The sequence below is a fragment of the Apis mellifera genome, linkage group LG1 (genome assembly GCF_003254395.2).
Source record: "Apis mellifera strain DH4 linkage group LG1, Amel_HAv3.1, whole genome shotgun sequence".
Taxonomy (NCBI): domain Eukaryota; kingdom Metazoa; phylum Arthropoda; class Insecta; order Hymenoptera; family Apidae; genus Apis; species Apis mellifera.
In genome coordinates, this window is record NC_037638.1 from 6842419 (window position 1) to 6856667 (window position 14249).

The 14249-nt window shown below is 27.9% G+C and overlaps 2 protein-coding genes across 4 annotated transcripts in view; one reads left to right on the plus strand and one right to left on the minus strand.

The window, feature by feature from the left end:
* Positions 1–1479: 1479 nt before the first annotated feature.
* Stip (Sip1/TFIP11 interacting protein) lies at positions 1480–12396 on the minus strand. Of its 2 annotated transcripts, XM_016910826.2 has the most exons (9): positions 12260–12396; positions 9948–10489; positions 4298–4514; positions 4030–4207; positions 3002–3951; positions 2714–2910; positions 2192–2620; positions 1953–2110; positions 1480–1878 (listed from the first exon to the last, which is right to left on the minus strand). In XM_016910826.2, the coding sequence occupies exons 2-9, from the start codon at positions 10483–10485 to the stop codon at positions 1630–1632; spliced, it is 2916 nt and encodes a 971-aa protein (XP_016766315.1). In that variant the 5' UTR covers positions 10486–10489; positions 12260–12396; the 3' UTR covers positions 1480–1629. The 2 variants fall into 2 exon arrangements, with proteins under 2 accessions (XP_016766315.1, NP_001073674.1); NM_001080205.1 differs by lacking the exons at positions 9948–10489; positions 12260–12396 and adding an exon at positions 4628–4805 and having other exon boundaries at positions 1489–1878.
* LOC726243 (flotillin-2) overlaps positions 5454–14249 on the plus strand; it is a 96804-nt gene continuing 88008 nt past the window's right edge. The window contains exon 1 of one of the 2 annotated variants that reach the window (XM_006564988.3): positions 5454–5731. In XM_006564988.3, the coding sequence (XP_006565051.1) occupies positions 5683–5731 (49 nt within the window). In that variant the 5' untranslated portion in view covers positions 5454–5682. The remainder of the gene's footprint in view (positions 5732–14249) is intronic. The other variant, XM_006564986.3, reaches the window with a different exon arrangement.

A 14249-nucleotide genomic window follows, 5' to 3' on the forward strand; every position in this document is an offset into this window, starting at 1 on the left:
CAGGCAGTTCGACAAGTGCTCGCCTCGTATACATGTAAGTATGCATATCGTGAATACGCACACAATGAACGAAGAAAAGAAGACGAGAGTGCAGAAGCATTTCTTGAATCTCAAGCCGCGCGATACCCGTTGTAGTAAAAGCAGCCAGTTACTAGGCAGACACTCCGATCCGATGCAAATTTTCTCGACACCCGAGAGCACAGATCTGCTAGGCGTGTAGGCGAGAGATGTCCATCCTCTTACAGGACCAGTCCTCTACGTATGAGACGTGAACTCATTGGTAGTAGTGCCATAGGCGTCACCTAGAATCAAACTCATGGTTCAATTGAGAAATGTAAAAATAACTTTGGATTTCTTGTATAGTTTATCATATATTAAGTATTCAGGTTGTTGCGATTGAAATTGTTCATTTGAGAAAATATGTGTATAATGATTGAAAAGGAGAAAGTCGAGAATGTATAGTTAGGACAAAATTAAATTTTTCAAAGATTTAAATCTATTACTGCTTATTTATTAGTATTTTAATATTTTTATTAATTATTTATTATTACAAAAACGAATGGAAATCATAACATCAATAATATAGAAATCTTATATAAATATTTTTTAAATATAATAATTACATGGATGATTTTTAATTCCATATATTCCATTATAATTTTAAAATATTTAAATTGAATTAAATATTTTAATATTTAAATTAAACCTTGCAAAATAATTTATTTACCATATATAAATGATTTTATAAAATTTAAATTTCTTAATTCTTATATAATATACATACATCTTTATCTTATAAAAACATTTATTTCAAAAATTATCATAATGTTGTATTGCAAATAAGGTCCGTATCGTGTAAAGCCAGGGAATCTATATGCCTTATGCATGGTGGCGCCCATGGTTGGTACACAGGACCGGCACACATCGTAGTAGTTAATACACGATGCCTATTGGACGACTCTGTAGGTACATACGTACGACTCCTCAGGATCACGTGCAACTTTCCATATTGAGGAGTTTTATAGCTGCGCCTCAGTAGTAGGATAACCAGGGGCGCCTACACGCGTTCGACTTCGACTGCTTTGAACAGAAGTGGTCAATAAGACAAACATTCACGAACGCAAGACTGCATTCGTGAAACGTGAATGCCGGGAGTACCATCGAAGGAAAGAGATGTTCTCTCCTTGCACGAAACATGTAGAAATGTTTCAGATGGAGCGCCTCGATAAAACGTCTCATAACGATAATGCGTACAATTATAAATGTATAGAAAAAGGGGTTGAAAAGTTTTTACAAGAAAATAAAAAAAATAAATTTTATTATATTTTATATTATATGTATATTGTTTGAACATAATTTCTCTATAGCATTAAAATTCTGCTATTATATTATATTAATTATACATTTATATATTATATTATTAGGATAAATCATATTAGATAGATTATAAATGAGGTTTTAAAAAAGTAAATTCAAATATACAAAAAATTATATTTGATTTTATTTGTTATGCATATTATCTAATGCAATTTTTTCAATATCATATATTATAAAATATTTTACAATATATGTACAAGATATATAAATATGTATACAATTAAACGTATATATTTTTGATTATAATTATTTCTAAAGTTCAGACATATCTAATAAAGCATTTAAGTGTGTCGGCATCCAATTCATACCATTATGACAAACGAATACAACATTTCCGTCTATGTAAGCTTGAACATTACCCACTTTATAAATTTGTTTTGCTTCCCTATACCGATTTGGTATTGGCATAAATAAAATACCTCTTTCTTCGCATTTCTTTTGAACAAGATCTTTAAAACCTTGAGGTATCTGTGATGCTGTTCTAACTGCTTCTGCAAGTCTCTGTAAAAAAAAAAAGATATCTTATTACATATAATATATTATTAACCTATTATTGATAATATTCTAAATCATACCTCCATTCTTGGTTGTGCAGTTGGAGGCATCTGTGACATAGTAGGTTGCGTCCTTTCTAAACTCGTTAAATACGAAACTTGTTCCATCGCACCCGGTTGATGACTTTGTGGCACAGAAACTGCTCTATTCATCAATTCTAATGCTTTTTTAAAATGTTCTACAAATCAATGAATATATAAACATAAATTTATAATTTTATTTATTATTATAAATTAAATATTTTTTATTGAACACTTACCTTTTACTAGCGGTTCAGCCAATATTTTTTCACTCAACATGCCTTTCCATCCCATATACCAATTTGTAACTTGATCATAATTAGGTGAATGATTTAACCAAAGAGCCAAAACTTGTAACCATTTAGGAAAGAAGAATTTATCTAATAATCCTGCCATTATATGAGACGGAATTAACTCTTTCCATTCATATACCCAATTCCATTGGTCTAAATGTTGTTGATGCGGATTTATAACAAATTCTGAAAGTGCTATTTGTAATTTTGGAATGATATTTTTCACCAAGAAAGCTTCCATATCTCCTTTTGCAAAGACATTAGCCCATGGTTGTAACATTAGCCTAGCGGATCTATCGGATGGATGCCAACCACCTAATGCAGATCCTAATTTACGTCGTATTATTGGATATATTAAAGTATCCAAACGATTTCCTATAATAATAACAACAATATATCAATAATTGGAATAATTTTTTTTGTATTTTAAAAATTAATCATTAATAAATTTTTTAAATATATACATACGTAAAAGTGGTAACCAAGGATGAATCCATGTATGAATAGGTACTGTATCGGTAAGAGGATTCCATTCTTCTACTTCTAAGGTAAGTTTAGGAAGAACTAACATATCTAAAATATTTTCTAATATCCAATTTGGAAGAAGTGGCATCCAATGTTCTATTAATTCTATTAGTGGTTCTGGTTGCCTACATGTCCATTGTCTAAAAAAAATATAATAAAAATTATAATATATATATATTATTTATAATGATTAATTAATAATAATAATTTTTTAAAAAACAAAATACTTACTGAATAGCTCCTCTAATTGAAGGCATCCATGAATTCCAAACAAGATGATCATATGGATGCATAGTTCTTGTTTGAAGAGTAGTAGTACCGCTTTCTAAAATGCTTTTCCATTGTTCAAACAATTTAATTGGTTGTTTTGGTTGCATTAATGGATTCCAACTAATTAAACAATCTTTTACTTTTGGACCAACAAAGCTACTAGCTAATTCACCAAGTTCATACATTTTATATTCTTCATAATATTTATCTTGTAAATCTTTGAAAGCATCTGCAGTTTCTTGTAATGTTAATTGATTGGTTTCATCCATCAATCTGTCTACAATTGCAAGAACATTTTCTAATGTATCTATTAACTGACTATGTTGATCTATAACTTTAGACAAATTTTTCTTTTCTGCTTCTAATGCAACTACCCTATCACTTAGATGTCGTGTTCTTCTATCATTTTGTATAATATCTTGTTCACACATGTCCACAAGTATATTTAAGTTATGTTGTAGTTCAGGCAATGCAAAATTAACTTTAGATTTTTTATCAGTAACAACATTTTCATCAGGTCGTTGTTGACCTCCAGCTATTGCGTGATATCCACTAAGAATTCTTTGTTCTGGTCCAGTCATATCTATAACTTTAACTTTACTCATTTCATTGGATATTCTTACTTTTTTGTTAGGTTTCAATTTTCCATCCTCCAAAACTTGGTCTACACTTCGATATACATAATTTACTTTTTTCTTAACTGTACCTCCATCTTTTCTCCATTGTGATAATTTAGTTTTCGATTCTTTTCCTTCATCTATTTCATCTTCTTTTTTCTTTTCTGGAACTTTTGGACCTTTTTCTGGTCCATAAGCACCAATTGCACCTCTGCCTTTTCTTAAATGTGCTTCTACTGGTGTACTTATACCTTGTAGTTGTTTACCTAATCCTTTTCCAGGTTCAAAACCCATCTAAATTATCATTATATTAATAAATATAAACATATTTATATAAGAGTATTAATAAAATTATTACCATTTAATATATACCTGTAGCAACAATTTAGCTCCAATACCTTTTGTATAAACTTCCCAACTACCCATTCCACTTTGCATTAATAAAGGATTTACTTTATGCTTCTTTTTACGTAAACCTGCAATATCTCCATCTGTATTTAATGAGAATGATGCACGTTGATGTATAGAATTTGGTCTTTCATCATCAGAACTATAAACAAAAATATAGTTTATTATTTATAATATTAATATATTATATATTATTAAATAAAAAAAAAATTGTAATATCTCTGAAATATACCTTGAACTATTTGGAAATTCCTTTTGTGATTTTATATTTTCATTATCACTTTCATCATCATCTTTATCATCTGTTTCTTCTTTTGGTTTTCCAGCTTGTTGAATACCTCCTGCTACAAAATTTACAGGAGTTGTATAATTTTTTGGTCCTTTATCAAAAGTTTTAAATGATGGTCTAGCAGATAATTCTTCTTCATCGCTATCATCAGCCCAAATACCTAAAATAATATTTTGGTTAGATTTTGCTATTACAATGAAAAAAAAATTCCTTCAATAATATTTTAAAGCAAATATAATATTTAATATAATAATATTAAAATAAAATATTTACCAAGCATTTGTTGTTTTTTTGACAATTTACGCCTAGGGCGATTAATATTGAATTCATTTTCAAGATCGTAATCTGTGATTTCAAAACTTTCTACTTCGTCTTCTGACATTTTGTCAATGTTTATATGTTAATATTGTATTTAAAACAAAGTCTTTATAATTGTTATTTTATCAAATCTATTACATTCTAAATTCCATATAAGAATCAAGAATCAAAACGACAGTAAAACTTAAGAGGTTATGTTATGCTGCGTTCTCACACAAATTGAACTGCATTCATTTGATTGTTCTGAACAATACTACCATTATACATAGTAAAACATTAAAAATTATTCCTAAAAATATGCTACAATACGTCATATAATTTTATGTTCCAATTATTTTTTAATAAAAAAAAAAAATTATTCTTATAAAAAAGGAAATCTTCCTTTTTTTATATCTTATATATAAAAAGTTATATGTTAAAGAAAAATATTAAATTATGTAGCTATTTTTCAAAAGAAAAATAGTTTAAAATTATAGGAATATGTCATCTTTTATGTTTTTAATAATTTTTTATACTTGAAATGGAGAATTGCATTTATCGTACGAAATAATTTGTCATTTATTGTAACTATTAATAATATACAAGTAATAATGTTTCAAATATTATATAAATACATTCCTTATAATTTCAATAAAATTATTATTATCTGATTATTTGTTAAAAAATTTTATAAAATAAATTAACTTTAATTTTGAAATAAATTTTATAATATGAAAAGATGGCGCTACGTGTATAAGATTATAGGTTGGTACTGCTACAAGCTAGGGTTTTGCAAAAGCTACAAATAATTTTGGGTAGTGGCTTTGAGTAACATCGTAACTTTACGACGCGCGAGTAATACAGGTTGTTGCATGTTATTAATAATATACCGGGGTTTTTGAAATAATAGATATTTCATCACTGCCTATTTATTATATATAGATTAGTGTCAGTGATAATCGTGTTAGTGCTAGTTGTTTGCTTGTGCCGGTTTGTTGTTGCATCTTCATTAAGAAAAAGTTAAACTGACAATGGGAAACGTTCATACTTGTGGTCCAAACGAAGCTCTCGTTGTATCAGGTATGTAGATAAATAAAAAAATAGGTATTTTTCGTGGTTTAATCAAGCGTTGCGATATATTAATCTAGAGCTGCCACGCTTGATTCTTTTTAAAAGCTTCTATTATTGGTTATAGGTAAAATAACATTAACTCTTATTTGATTTATCTAAGATTGATACTTTTGGTGTGATTTGTACATAAAATTTATGCATTTGTAAAATTAATTGAATAATTAATTTTATTCATTTGACAATACTGACTTTGCTAATATCGTATCTTTTATGTTTGATATAAATATATAAAATATTTTACTTAAATCGAATATTTAAATTATTGCTGCTATTAAACATAAAGAATGACTGAAAAGGATTTAAATACTTTCGAGGTATAGAATGATAAAAAGAATCTTTCGAAATTGGAATTTAGAGGTTATTTCAAAACTTATTATCAATTTTTATATATGAATGTCTGATAAAATAAACTGATTAGATTATTTCTCGTGTTTTGTTTTATTTTTACATTGTTTTAATTTTAACTCATGTTTCGTTTTCAAGATCATTTTTTAAGGTTATGTCATTGCATTTATTCCAATCGATTACGATATTGCATTATAAAATATTTATATATATGTATAAAAAATATCTATAATTTTGACGTAACCTTAATCTTAAAGCTTGATATTTTTTAGTTTGTATAAATATAATCTTAACACTTATTTGATACAATATAAATAATTATATTGTTTCAAATTTCGATAATTTATAATTAAAATTTTTATATTATAGTTTATTTCAAATAATTTCTAAATCAAAATATATTAATTTTACGAAAAATTAAATATTAAAGAAATAAAATTAGGTTAAATAATTTCAAGGTGAAATTAATAAAATTGCATGAAGACTTATTTAGTTCAACTCAGGCAATTGGAAATAGGATCACGAGATTAATAATCCAAATATCTATTTCTGAAAAGACAAATAATACATTATTAGCTGTAAAAATTTTTTATTTATTTTTTTTTTAAATTTCAAAATTTGAATTACGTTCATTTTAAAAAATTTTTTTATTTTCTTACAATTTCATAAGTATTTTTCTTTTCATAAATACAAGTTAGTCGAGAATATTGCAAATAAAATTAATGATTGTTCATTTTTCTCTAATATTTTGCGAAAGTATATTAAACAAAGAAATATGAATCATTCTCCTATATTTTCCTCGTATCATTGATAAACTCGTTGATAGTATTCCACGTAGAACTCGCTTTTATTGGAAATGAACAAGTATGTAGGTCATCTGATTGTTGCATGACACATTATCGCATGCAAATCATTTGTTATCTTCCATCGTACTAAAATAGAATTATTTTTTCTTAATAATTCAAAGTTATTTAATTTCTTTGGTGGTTTGATATGGAATTTTTTTTTAATATTTATTTTAATTTATAGAAGATAGAATATTTTATATAAATATTTCTTTTTATTCATCATGTAAAATGGAATTGCATATAATTTACTATTTATTTTCAAACATAGTTATTATTTTTTTATTAATATTATAAAAAATGTTTTATTAAATCAATTTAACATTCGAGCTAAAGCGATTTTGTTAAAAATAATTTATAATTTATTGTCATTTGCTCTTATTCTTATAAAATAGAAAAATGAAATTAAAATATTTTTCTTTTTTTTTTGCAATATATCGATAAAAATATTATTTTCCCGAGTCATATTAATCTTATGATCGAAATGATTAATGTTTCTTTACGGTCTTTTATTCAATAATTATTCGTTTTCCTATAATTTCTAATTTGTAATTGAAATGAAATTACTTTACAAGAAAAATTACGTAATGTATTATTTACATGATAAATAACATGATAAATAAAAGGGAAACAAATAAATTAAAAATGTAATGTAAAAAAAGTAGATACTATCATTGAGAAAAATAGTCTGATATTATCATATTCTCGTATCGAAAAAAAAAAAAAAAACGTAAATAGATATAATAGATATAATTAATCGTATTTTTCGATCAATTTATTCCATTAAAATATTTTTCCATTAATTCACTCGATAAAATACATTCACTTGAATCATTTTTTTTTTCGACATAACCTCACTTTTTATTTTTACGAGACAACGTAACAGAATAATTATAAAAATAAAATAATAAATTTACAATTAAAATAATTCGAACATCGAGGAACATTATGAAATGAAAAATTAAAATTATTACTTTCTATTATATATTCTCCATAACATCAATCATTTATAATATTGATAAATTCTTTAATTATAAGAATTAATATAAAATACACAATAGTAGTTAGTATAAAATAGTAAGAATTAATGTAAAATACATATAAAATGTTCACAAAAATTTGATTCTTCCAAATCTTAATCCAATTACAGTCGCATAATTCAAACCTATGATTCTAATGCCCGATCCGCCATTCTTGTTTAATCATATCGGCCGCTTTCTCGCCTATCATATAAATTGCCGCGTTCACGTGTCCAGAAGTTATAGTCGGCATTATGGATCCATCCACCACTCTCAATCCCCATACACCGTACACTCTCAACTGTGGATCGACCACAGCGTCGGGATCGCTTCTCGGTCCCATCTTAACCGAGCCCACCTCGTGATTCATCATGGATGGCAAGTGTCTTATGGCGCATCTCCAATAATCGTCGCTTCCAAATTCGAATATCCTGCAACCCGGTATAATCCCACGATGCAACGCGCTCTCGTATCTTTGAAATATCTTCGAATTCGATATGTTTACAGCGATTTTGATCCCTTCCAAGATAATTTCCACGTCGAGCGGATCCGAGAAGAAGTTCGGCTCCAATCTGGGCGGATCGAACGGGTTCTTGGATTTCAAACTGATCCTTCCAACGCTCTTCGGGAATTGCACTATCGGCCATATAGTCCACGTCTCGTTGTTCCCCAACGATTCGAACACTGCCTCGTACACGTCCTTCCTCACACTCATCGCTTTGCCCAGAATTCCACCGTCCGAGTTCAAACTGGCCGAGATAAACAACAACTCAAGGTCAGGTCTGTTGTCGTTCGCGTACTTGGTTCGGACGAACGCTATCGCCTCCGGCCCACCGATCGATGACAAGTAACCGTTCCCGTTGAAAAAGTATTCCAAGAACGTCTCAAGTTTCAACGTCTTCTTTATCGACTGAGTGGCAACGTTCTTCACTTTGAACGAGAGACCCAAGAAACCCAAGTGATCGTACACGTTGTAACCGACTTTCGAGTCTTGTATCACTTTGATACCCAATTCCTCCAAATGTTCCCTAGGCCCTATCCCCGACAACATCAACAATTTAGGAGATTCTACGCTGCCTGCAGAGAGGATCACCTCCTTCGTGGCGAATACCTTCGTCCAACGTTTGTTCCTCGCGTACACAACACCGTGAACCTGTCTCCCCTCGATCAAAAGTTTCGTCACCCTCGCTTGGGTCACGATGTTCAGGTTCGGCCTGTTCACGCGTAAATACGCCTTTGCTGCGCTACACCTCATCCCAGCGTCCAGGTTCGCTTGGATGAGGGAGAAACCGATTTGCTTCTCGCCGTTGTAGTCGACTACCTTGTAACCAAACTCTTTACCCACTTCCAAAAAGGCTTTCGATATTTCCGACCGGTACGGGGAACGCTCGACGCACAAACGGCCGTCGTAACCGTGATACGAGCTGTTCTCGATGCCTGGACATGAATATGCCGCTTAATTATCCTCGCAGTATACGTGCCAAGTTTTTTAATTTCGCGAACGCTCTCATATTCAAGATTCGATTTCTCAAGCAGATAATATTCAATTTTTGAGAGATAAAATACTTTTTTTAGAAATCTTTCGTTTCTTGATTTTAACGAGAAGAGATTTCTAATGAAAAATTCAAATTTATTTTTTCGCCTAAATATATTCATAACAATATTTCTTTTATTTTAAGTTTTTTTTTTAGTTATATAATTTCACTGGGAATTCTTTCTGATTTCGAGATACAAGTAATAATTAATACTATTGTCTGTTTCATTTTTAATTATTATTACTCGAAGCTCGATAAAAGGCTGAACATGGATATGAAGCTTAAAGATTCTAAAGTTGTTTGAAAATTTTTTTAAGATTCGAGGTTAAATAAATTAACCAAACTTTGTACCTTTGACGTTTCTTTCCTTCGAAGCTTTCTTATGTATAGGTTATGTAATTATAATAACATTTTTTCTAACCTGGAATGTTGAATCTCTCGCTCTTCTTGAAATAAGGAAGCACGTCCCGATAAGACCAACCTTCGTTCCCCATCTTGGCCCAACGATCGTAATCCAATTTATTTCCCCGGGTATGGATCATATAATTGATCGTGCTGGTCCCACCCACGACTTTCCCCCGTGGCCAATCGCATTGCCGATTGATCATACTTAAACAGGCATTTTCCTGGGGTTCCACCTTGTAGCCCCAATTAAAGCGCGATAATTGCATGAACACCGAGAACGATGGGACCTGCATGAACAAATTCTCGGTATTTCCAGCTTCTAGCAGCAGGATATTCCATTCCTTGTTCTCGGACAGCCGATTGGCCAAGACGGATCCACCGGATCCGGCACCAACTATGATAAAATCGTATCGCCTATTGTCTCCCTCGTCTCTGTTCAAAATGTCATTCGGCAGTTTGTAACTGTGAAATAGTGAAATGGTTCGAATCTCCGCTAAGAACGTAGTATATATTACGAGCAGCGTCAGATGCGCTATTTTATCTGATCCAATCATGATTCTGTAAAAAAGAAAAATTTATTTTTTTTTTTTCAAACAATTGAAAATAATTTAATTTTTGTTGCAGTTAAATATAGAGGAGTCACATATAGTTACATATGGGATGAATGAATGGATAATTGATAAACTTGTGAAAATTTATTTTTATTTAACACTTGTAAATCCATTGTTGTTGAGTATCTCTGAGTTAATAAAAATGTAAAATATTTGTGTTATTTTTGTTCAGTATCAATTATTTGTCTTGAGAACGTTTTAAATTTTGTTATTTTTTTTTTTTTTTTAGTGTTCGTGTTCAAGGTTGGGTATTCGTATTATTTGCACATAATTTTACCATTAGATGATAATAGACATGTGTACATATCTTATTTTGATATGCAGTGATTGTCCGTTTGTATAACTTACGTAAGTATTATTTATTGGAATATTTTCAAGCTAAGATTTGGAAAAGATAATGATTATAAGGATTATAAATAAATGATTGGTTTTATATTTATAACATTTAGTATAACAATATATATATATATATATAGAGAGAGAGAGAGAGAGAGAAGGTATGAAATATTTTCTTTATATTATTTCTGATCACAATTCTTCAATGATTCATAAGAATATAATTTTTTAATTGATTAATTGACACTTATTCTTAGATTGGCTAGCAATGACAAAGGATATATAAATAATTGAAACGAAGCAAGATGTGAAATAAGGAATTATCATAGCTTTTGCAATGATAAAAAATAATTATTTTTGAATTTTTGTAATTTAATAATAAAGTATCAGAAACGATTATTAAATAATCTCATAAATTAATATTTTTTTAAAAATTATCTAGCTGGATTGAAAAGTCATAAGAACTTGTTATTCTATGATGATTGACGTGTCATTTAAAAAATTATGAAAAATGATATCCATCTTTTTTTTTGGCATTTCAACTTATAATTGTCTCTTATATCTATATTCGAATAAATAAATAAATCGATTTTAATGTTAAATTGATTTGACGAATATATTAAAAAATATAATATTTTATTTTCGCTATACATTTACATAACATCAATTGAACAAAGAAACAATGGTTTATGGTACGAAAAGGCTGCACTCAAGCAAATAAAAGATAATCACTTGTTTTGGTTTTACATTTGCCTCTCGAAGCATGACTCAAGGTTAACTGCAACTTGTTATTGTCTATTATGTAGCTAACATGTATCTATTCTCATATACAGACCAAAATAATTTTAAATGATAAATATCATTATTAATCATTAATGAGATATATTTCAAATTAATTTTATCTATCTAACAGAATGTTATATTGGAATAATTTTGAAATATTGGGAAGATCAAATGAAAATTGATGTATACAAAAATGTCATTATTACAGATAGAATTTTACTTTATTTTACTTTATTTAACACAAATTTTAATCGTTTTACATACAATTTAATAAATAAATGTCAATTTTTGGATTTTTCAAATTTTCAAAATTCAATTTTTATATTTTAATACGAATATATTTATTTTTCTTCATGCATTTATAGATGATAAGAAAATATTATGCAAATTTATAAATGTATCTATACGTTTATGATACAATTGCTTTATAACAATGTATTATCATTATTACATAATTATCACAATTTATGATATTATATTTATGATATTATCAAACTATTATAATTACATTATAATAATATAATTGTCACAATTTTGATGGCTCTCGACACGAACAATGATAGGATTTTTATAAAAAAAATTTTATTGTCTTACTTACTTAATTTTATTTAATATAAGATTTGTCAGTAAAACACGTTTCTTGTGGCACTTTCACACTAAATATTTTAGGATACAGGTATCATTATAAGACGAGTTTCTCTTTCCACCTCCCCCATAAAATTCCCTCTCTCCTCACTTTCAAAATTTAATTTAATCAAATTTTATTTCGAAAAAAAAAAAAGATATATAAAGATATATAATAAATTATTAATAGTTGAAATATCATATCATATTAAAATTATGTATTTTTTGAAGAAATATTTTTTGACGAAAGTTATTTTAATATATTCTAATAATATATTCTAATATATACAGAACATTCAACTGATTGAGGTAGCAAGCAATATTTTCCTTTTTCAAAAAACTTTCATTAGAATTTTTTTTTTAGAGTTTTAAAAAAAAAAATATTACAAAAAATTTACGGATTGCATAATCGGGTAGCATCGATTGTGCCATTGACCAAAGCACGAACCAGCAACGTATATGTGTGTTTTGAATATAATATTTTATTATTATATATTTTAAAATATTTTTTTAACGATAAAAAATTATATCGAATTATATCACGAACAATGAATAAATTATAACATTCGACACACTTTCTTCAACATGTGTTGTTTGGATTTGTTTGTGCTCGATTGTCGGCACATAGCCAACACTACCATCATGTTATGCGCTTTATGATTGATCACCGGTTTTTTTTTTTAACTTGTTAACAAAACTGAAACAAATGTTTTTGAAAAGGAAAATATTGCTTGAAATTATCTCGGTAATTTTTAGTTAATACATATAAATATTCAAATGTAAAATGTATTCAAATATACAAATATAATTTGTAATTGGTGTAAAAAAAAAAATAATTGATTTAGAAGATAATTTAACCAAAACATTGGTAACTATTTTTTTATATCACATGAAAACAAAATAGTGGAAATCTGTGGTTACGCGTGGAAGCATGCGCCTAATTACGCGAATAGCATAATTTCTTTTCAACAGATTTGAAAGAACGAACGATACTCTACAGACATTACGTAAAATTACAATTGTGTCTATATTTATATGTATTTATGTATGTCCAATTTTGTGTCTATAAAAATACAATTGAAATCTTATAAAAATATAGTTAAATCGTTTTAAAAACAATTAAATCAATTTAATCGATCAATTTACACATGATTATATTAAATCGTTCAGTTTTATTTATTTATTTCGGATTGGCGAATGAATAATTATTGTCACTTTATTTTATCGAAAAATCTGAAGCGTTATAAAGAAGAAAAAAAGAAAAATGAATATCGATGAAATTTTATAACATATTTTAATATAGTTTTTAACTTAATGATAAAATGTTATATTTAATAGTTAAATTTAAAAAATTTAAGAAATAGTTTAAAATACCTCCTTATTCTAAATAATAAAAATTGAATAATTTGATTAAGAAGCGAATCATTTTTTTCTTTCATATTCAAAAATATGATACAGTAAAATCTAAAGAATTTTTATTTAAAAATCCCTGAGACAAAAAGAGAGCATGGTCAGTCGGTAAAGAAGCGAGTGGGTTTTTTTTTGTGACTTTCGGCGGAGAAATTTCTCAATTTTGTCTTTATTCCCAAATATTAAACGATATTTTCTCTCCAATAATATGAATTTTTAATAGAAAAGCTGTTCTTTCTGAAAAGGGTAAGAAAAATAATAATTATTACAATAGTATGATATTGTAATAATTGATCTCTTATTCCCCGCCATGTTCATTTGTTAGTCAAATGAACAAATTAAATTCGAAAACTTACCGACGCGACGCTTTGTAATTGCGCATTTTTTAATAATTAATTCGTTTACAATGAAAATAAAATGGAAAAAAAAAAGTTAATTAAAATTCCATTTCAAAGATTGTTACAGTTTTTCTATTAATTTTTGTTAAACGTTTCAAACGATAAACGATGAATTTTTATTTAATCTTATTTATAATATTTTTTTAATTTTCATTT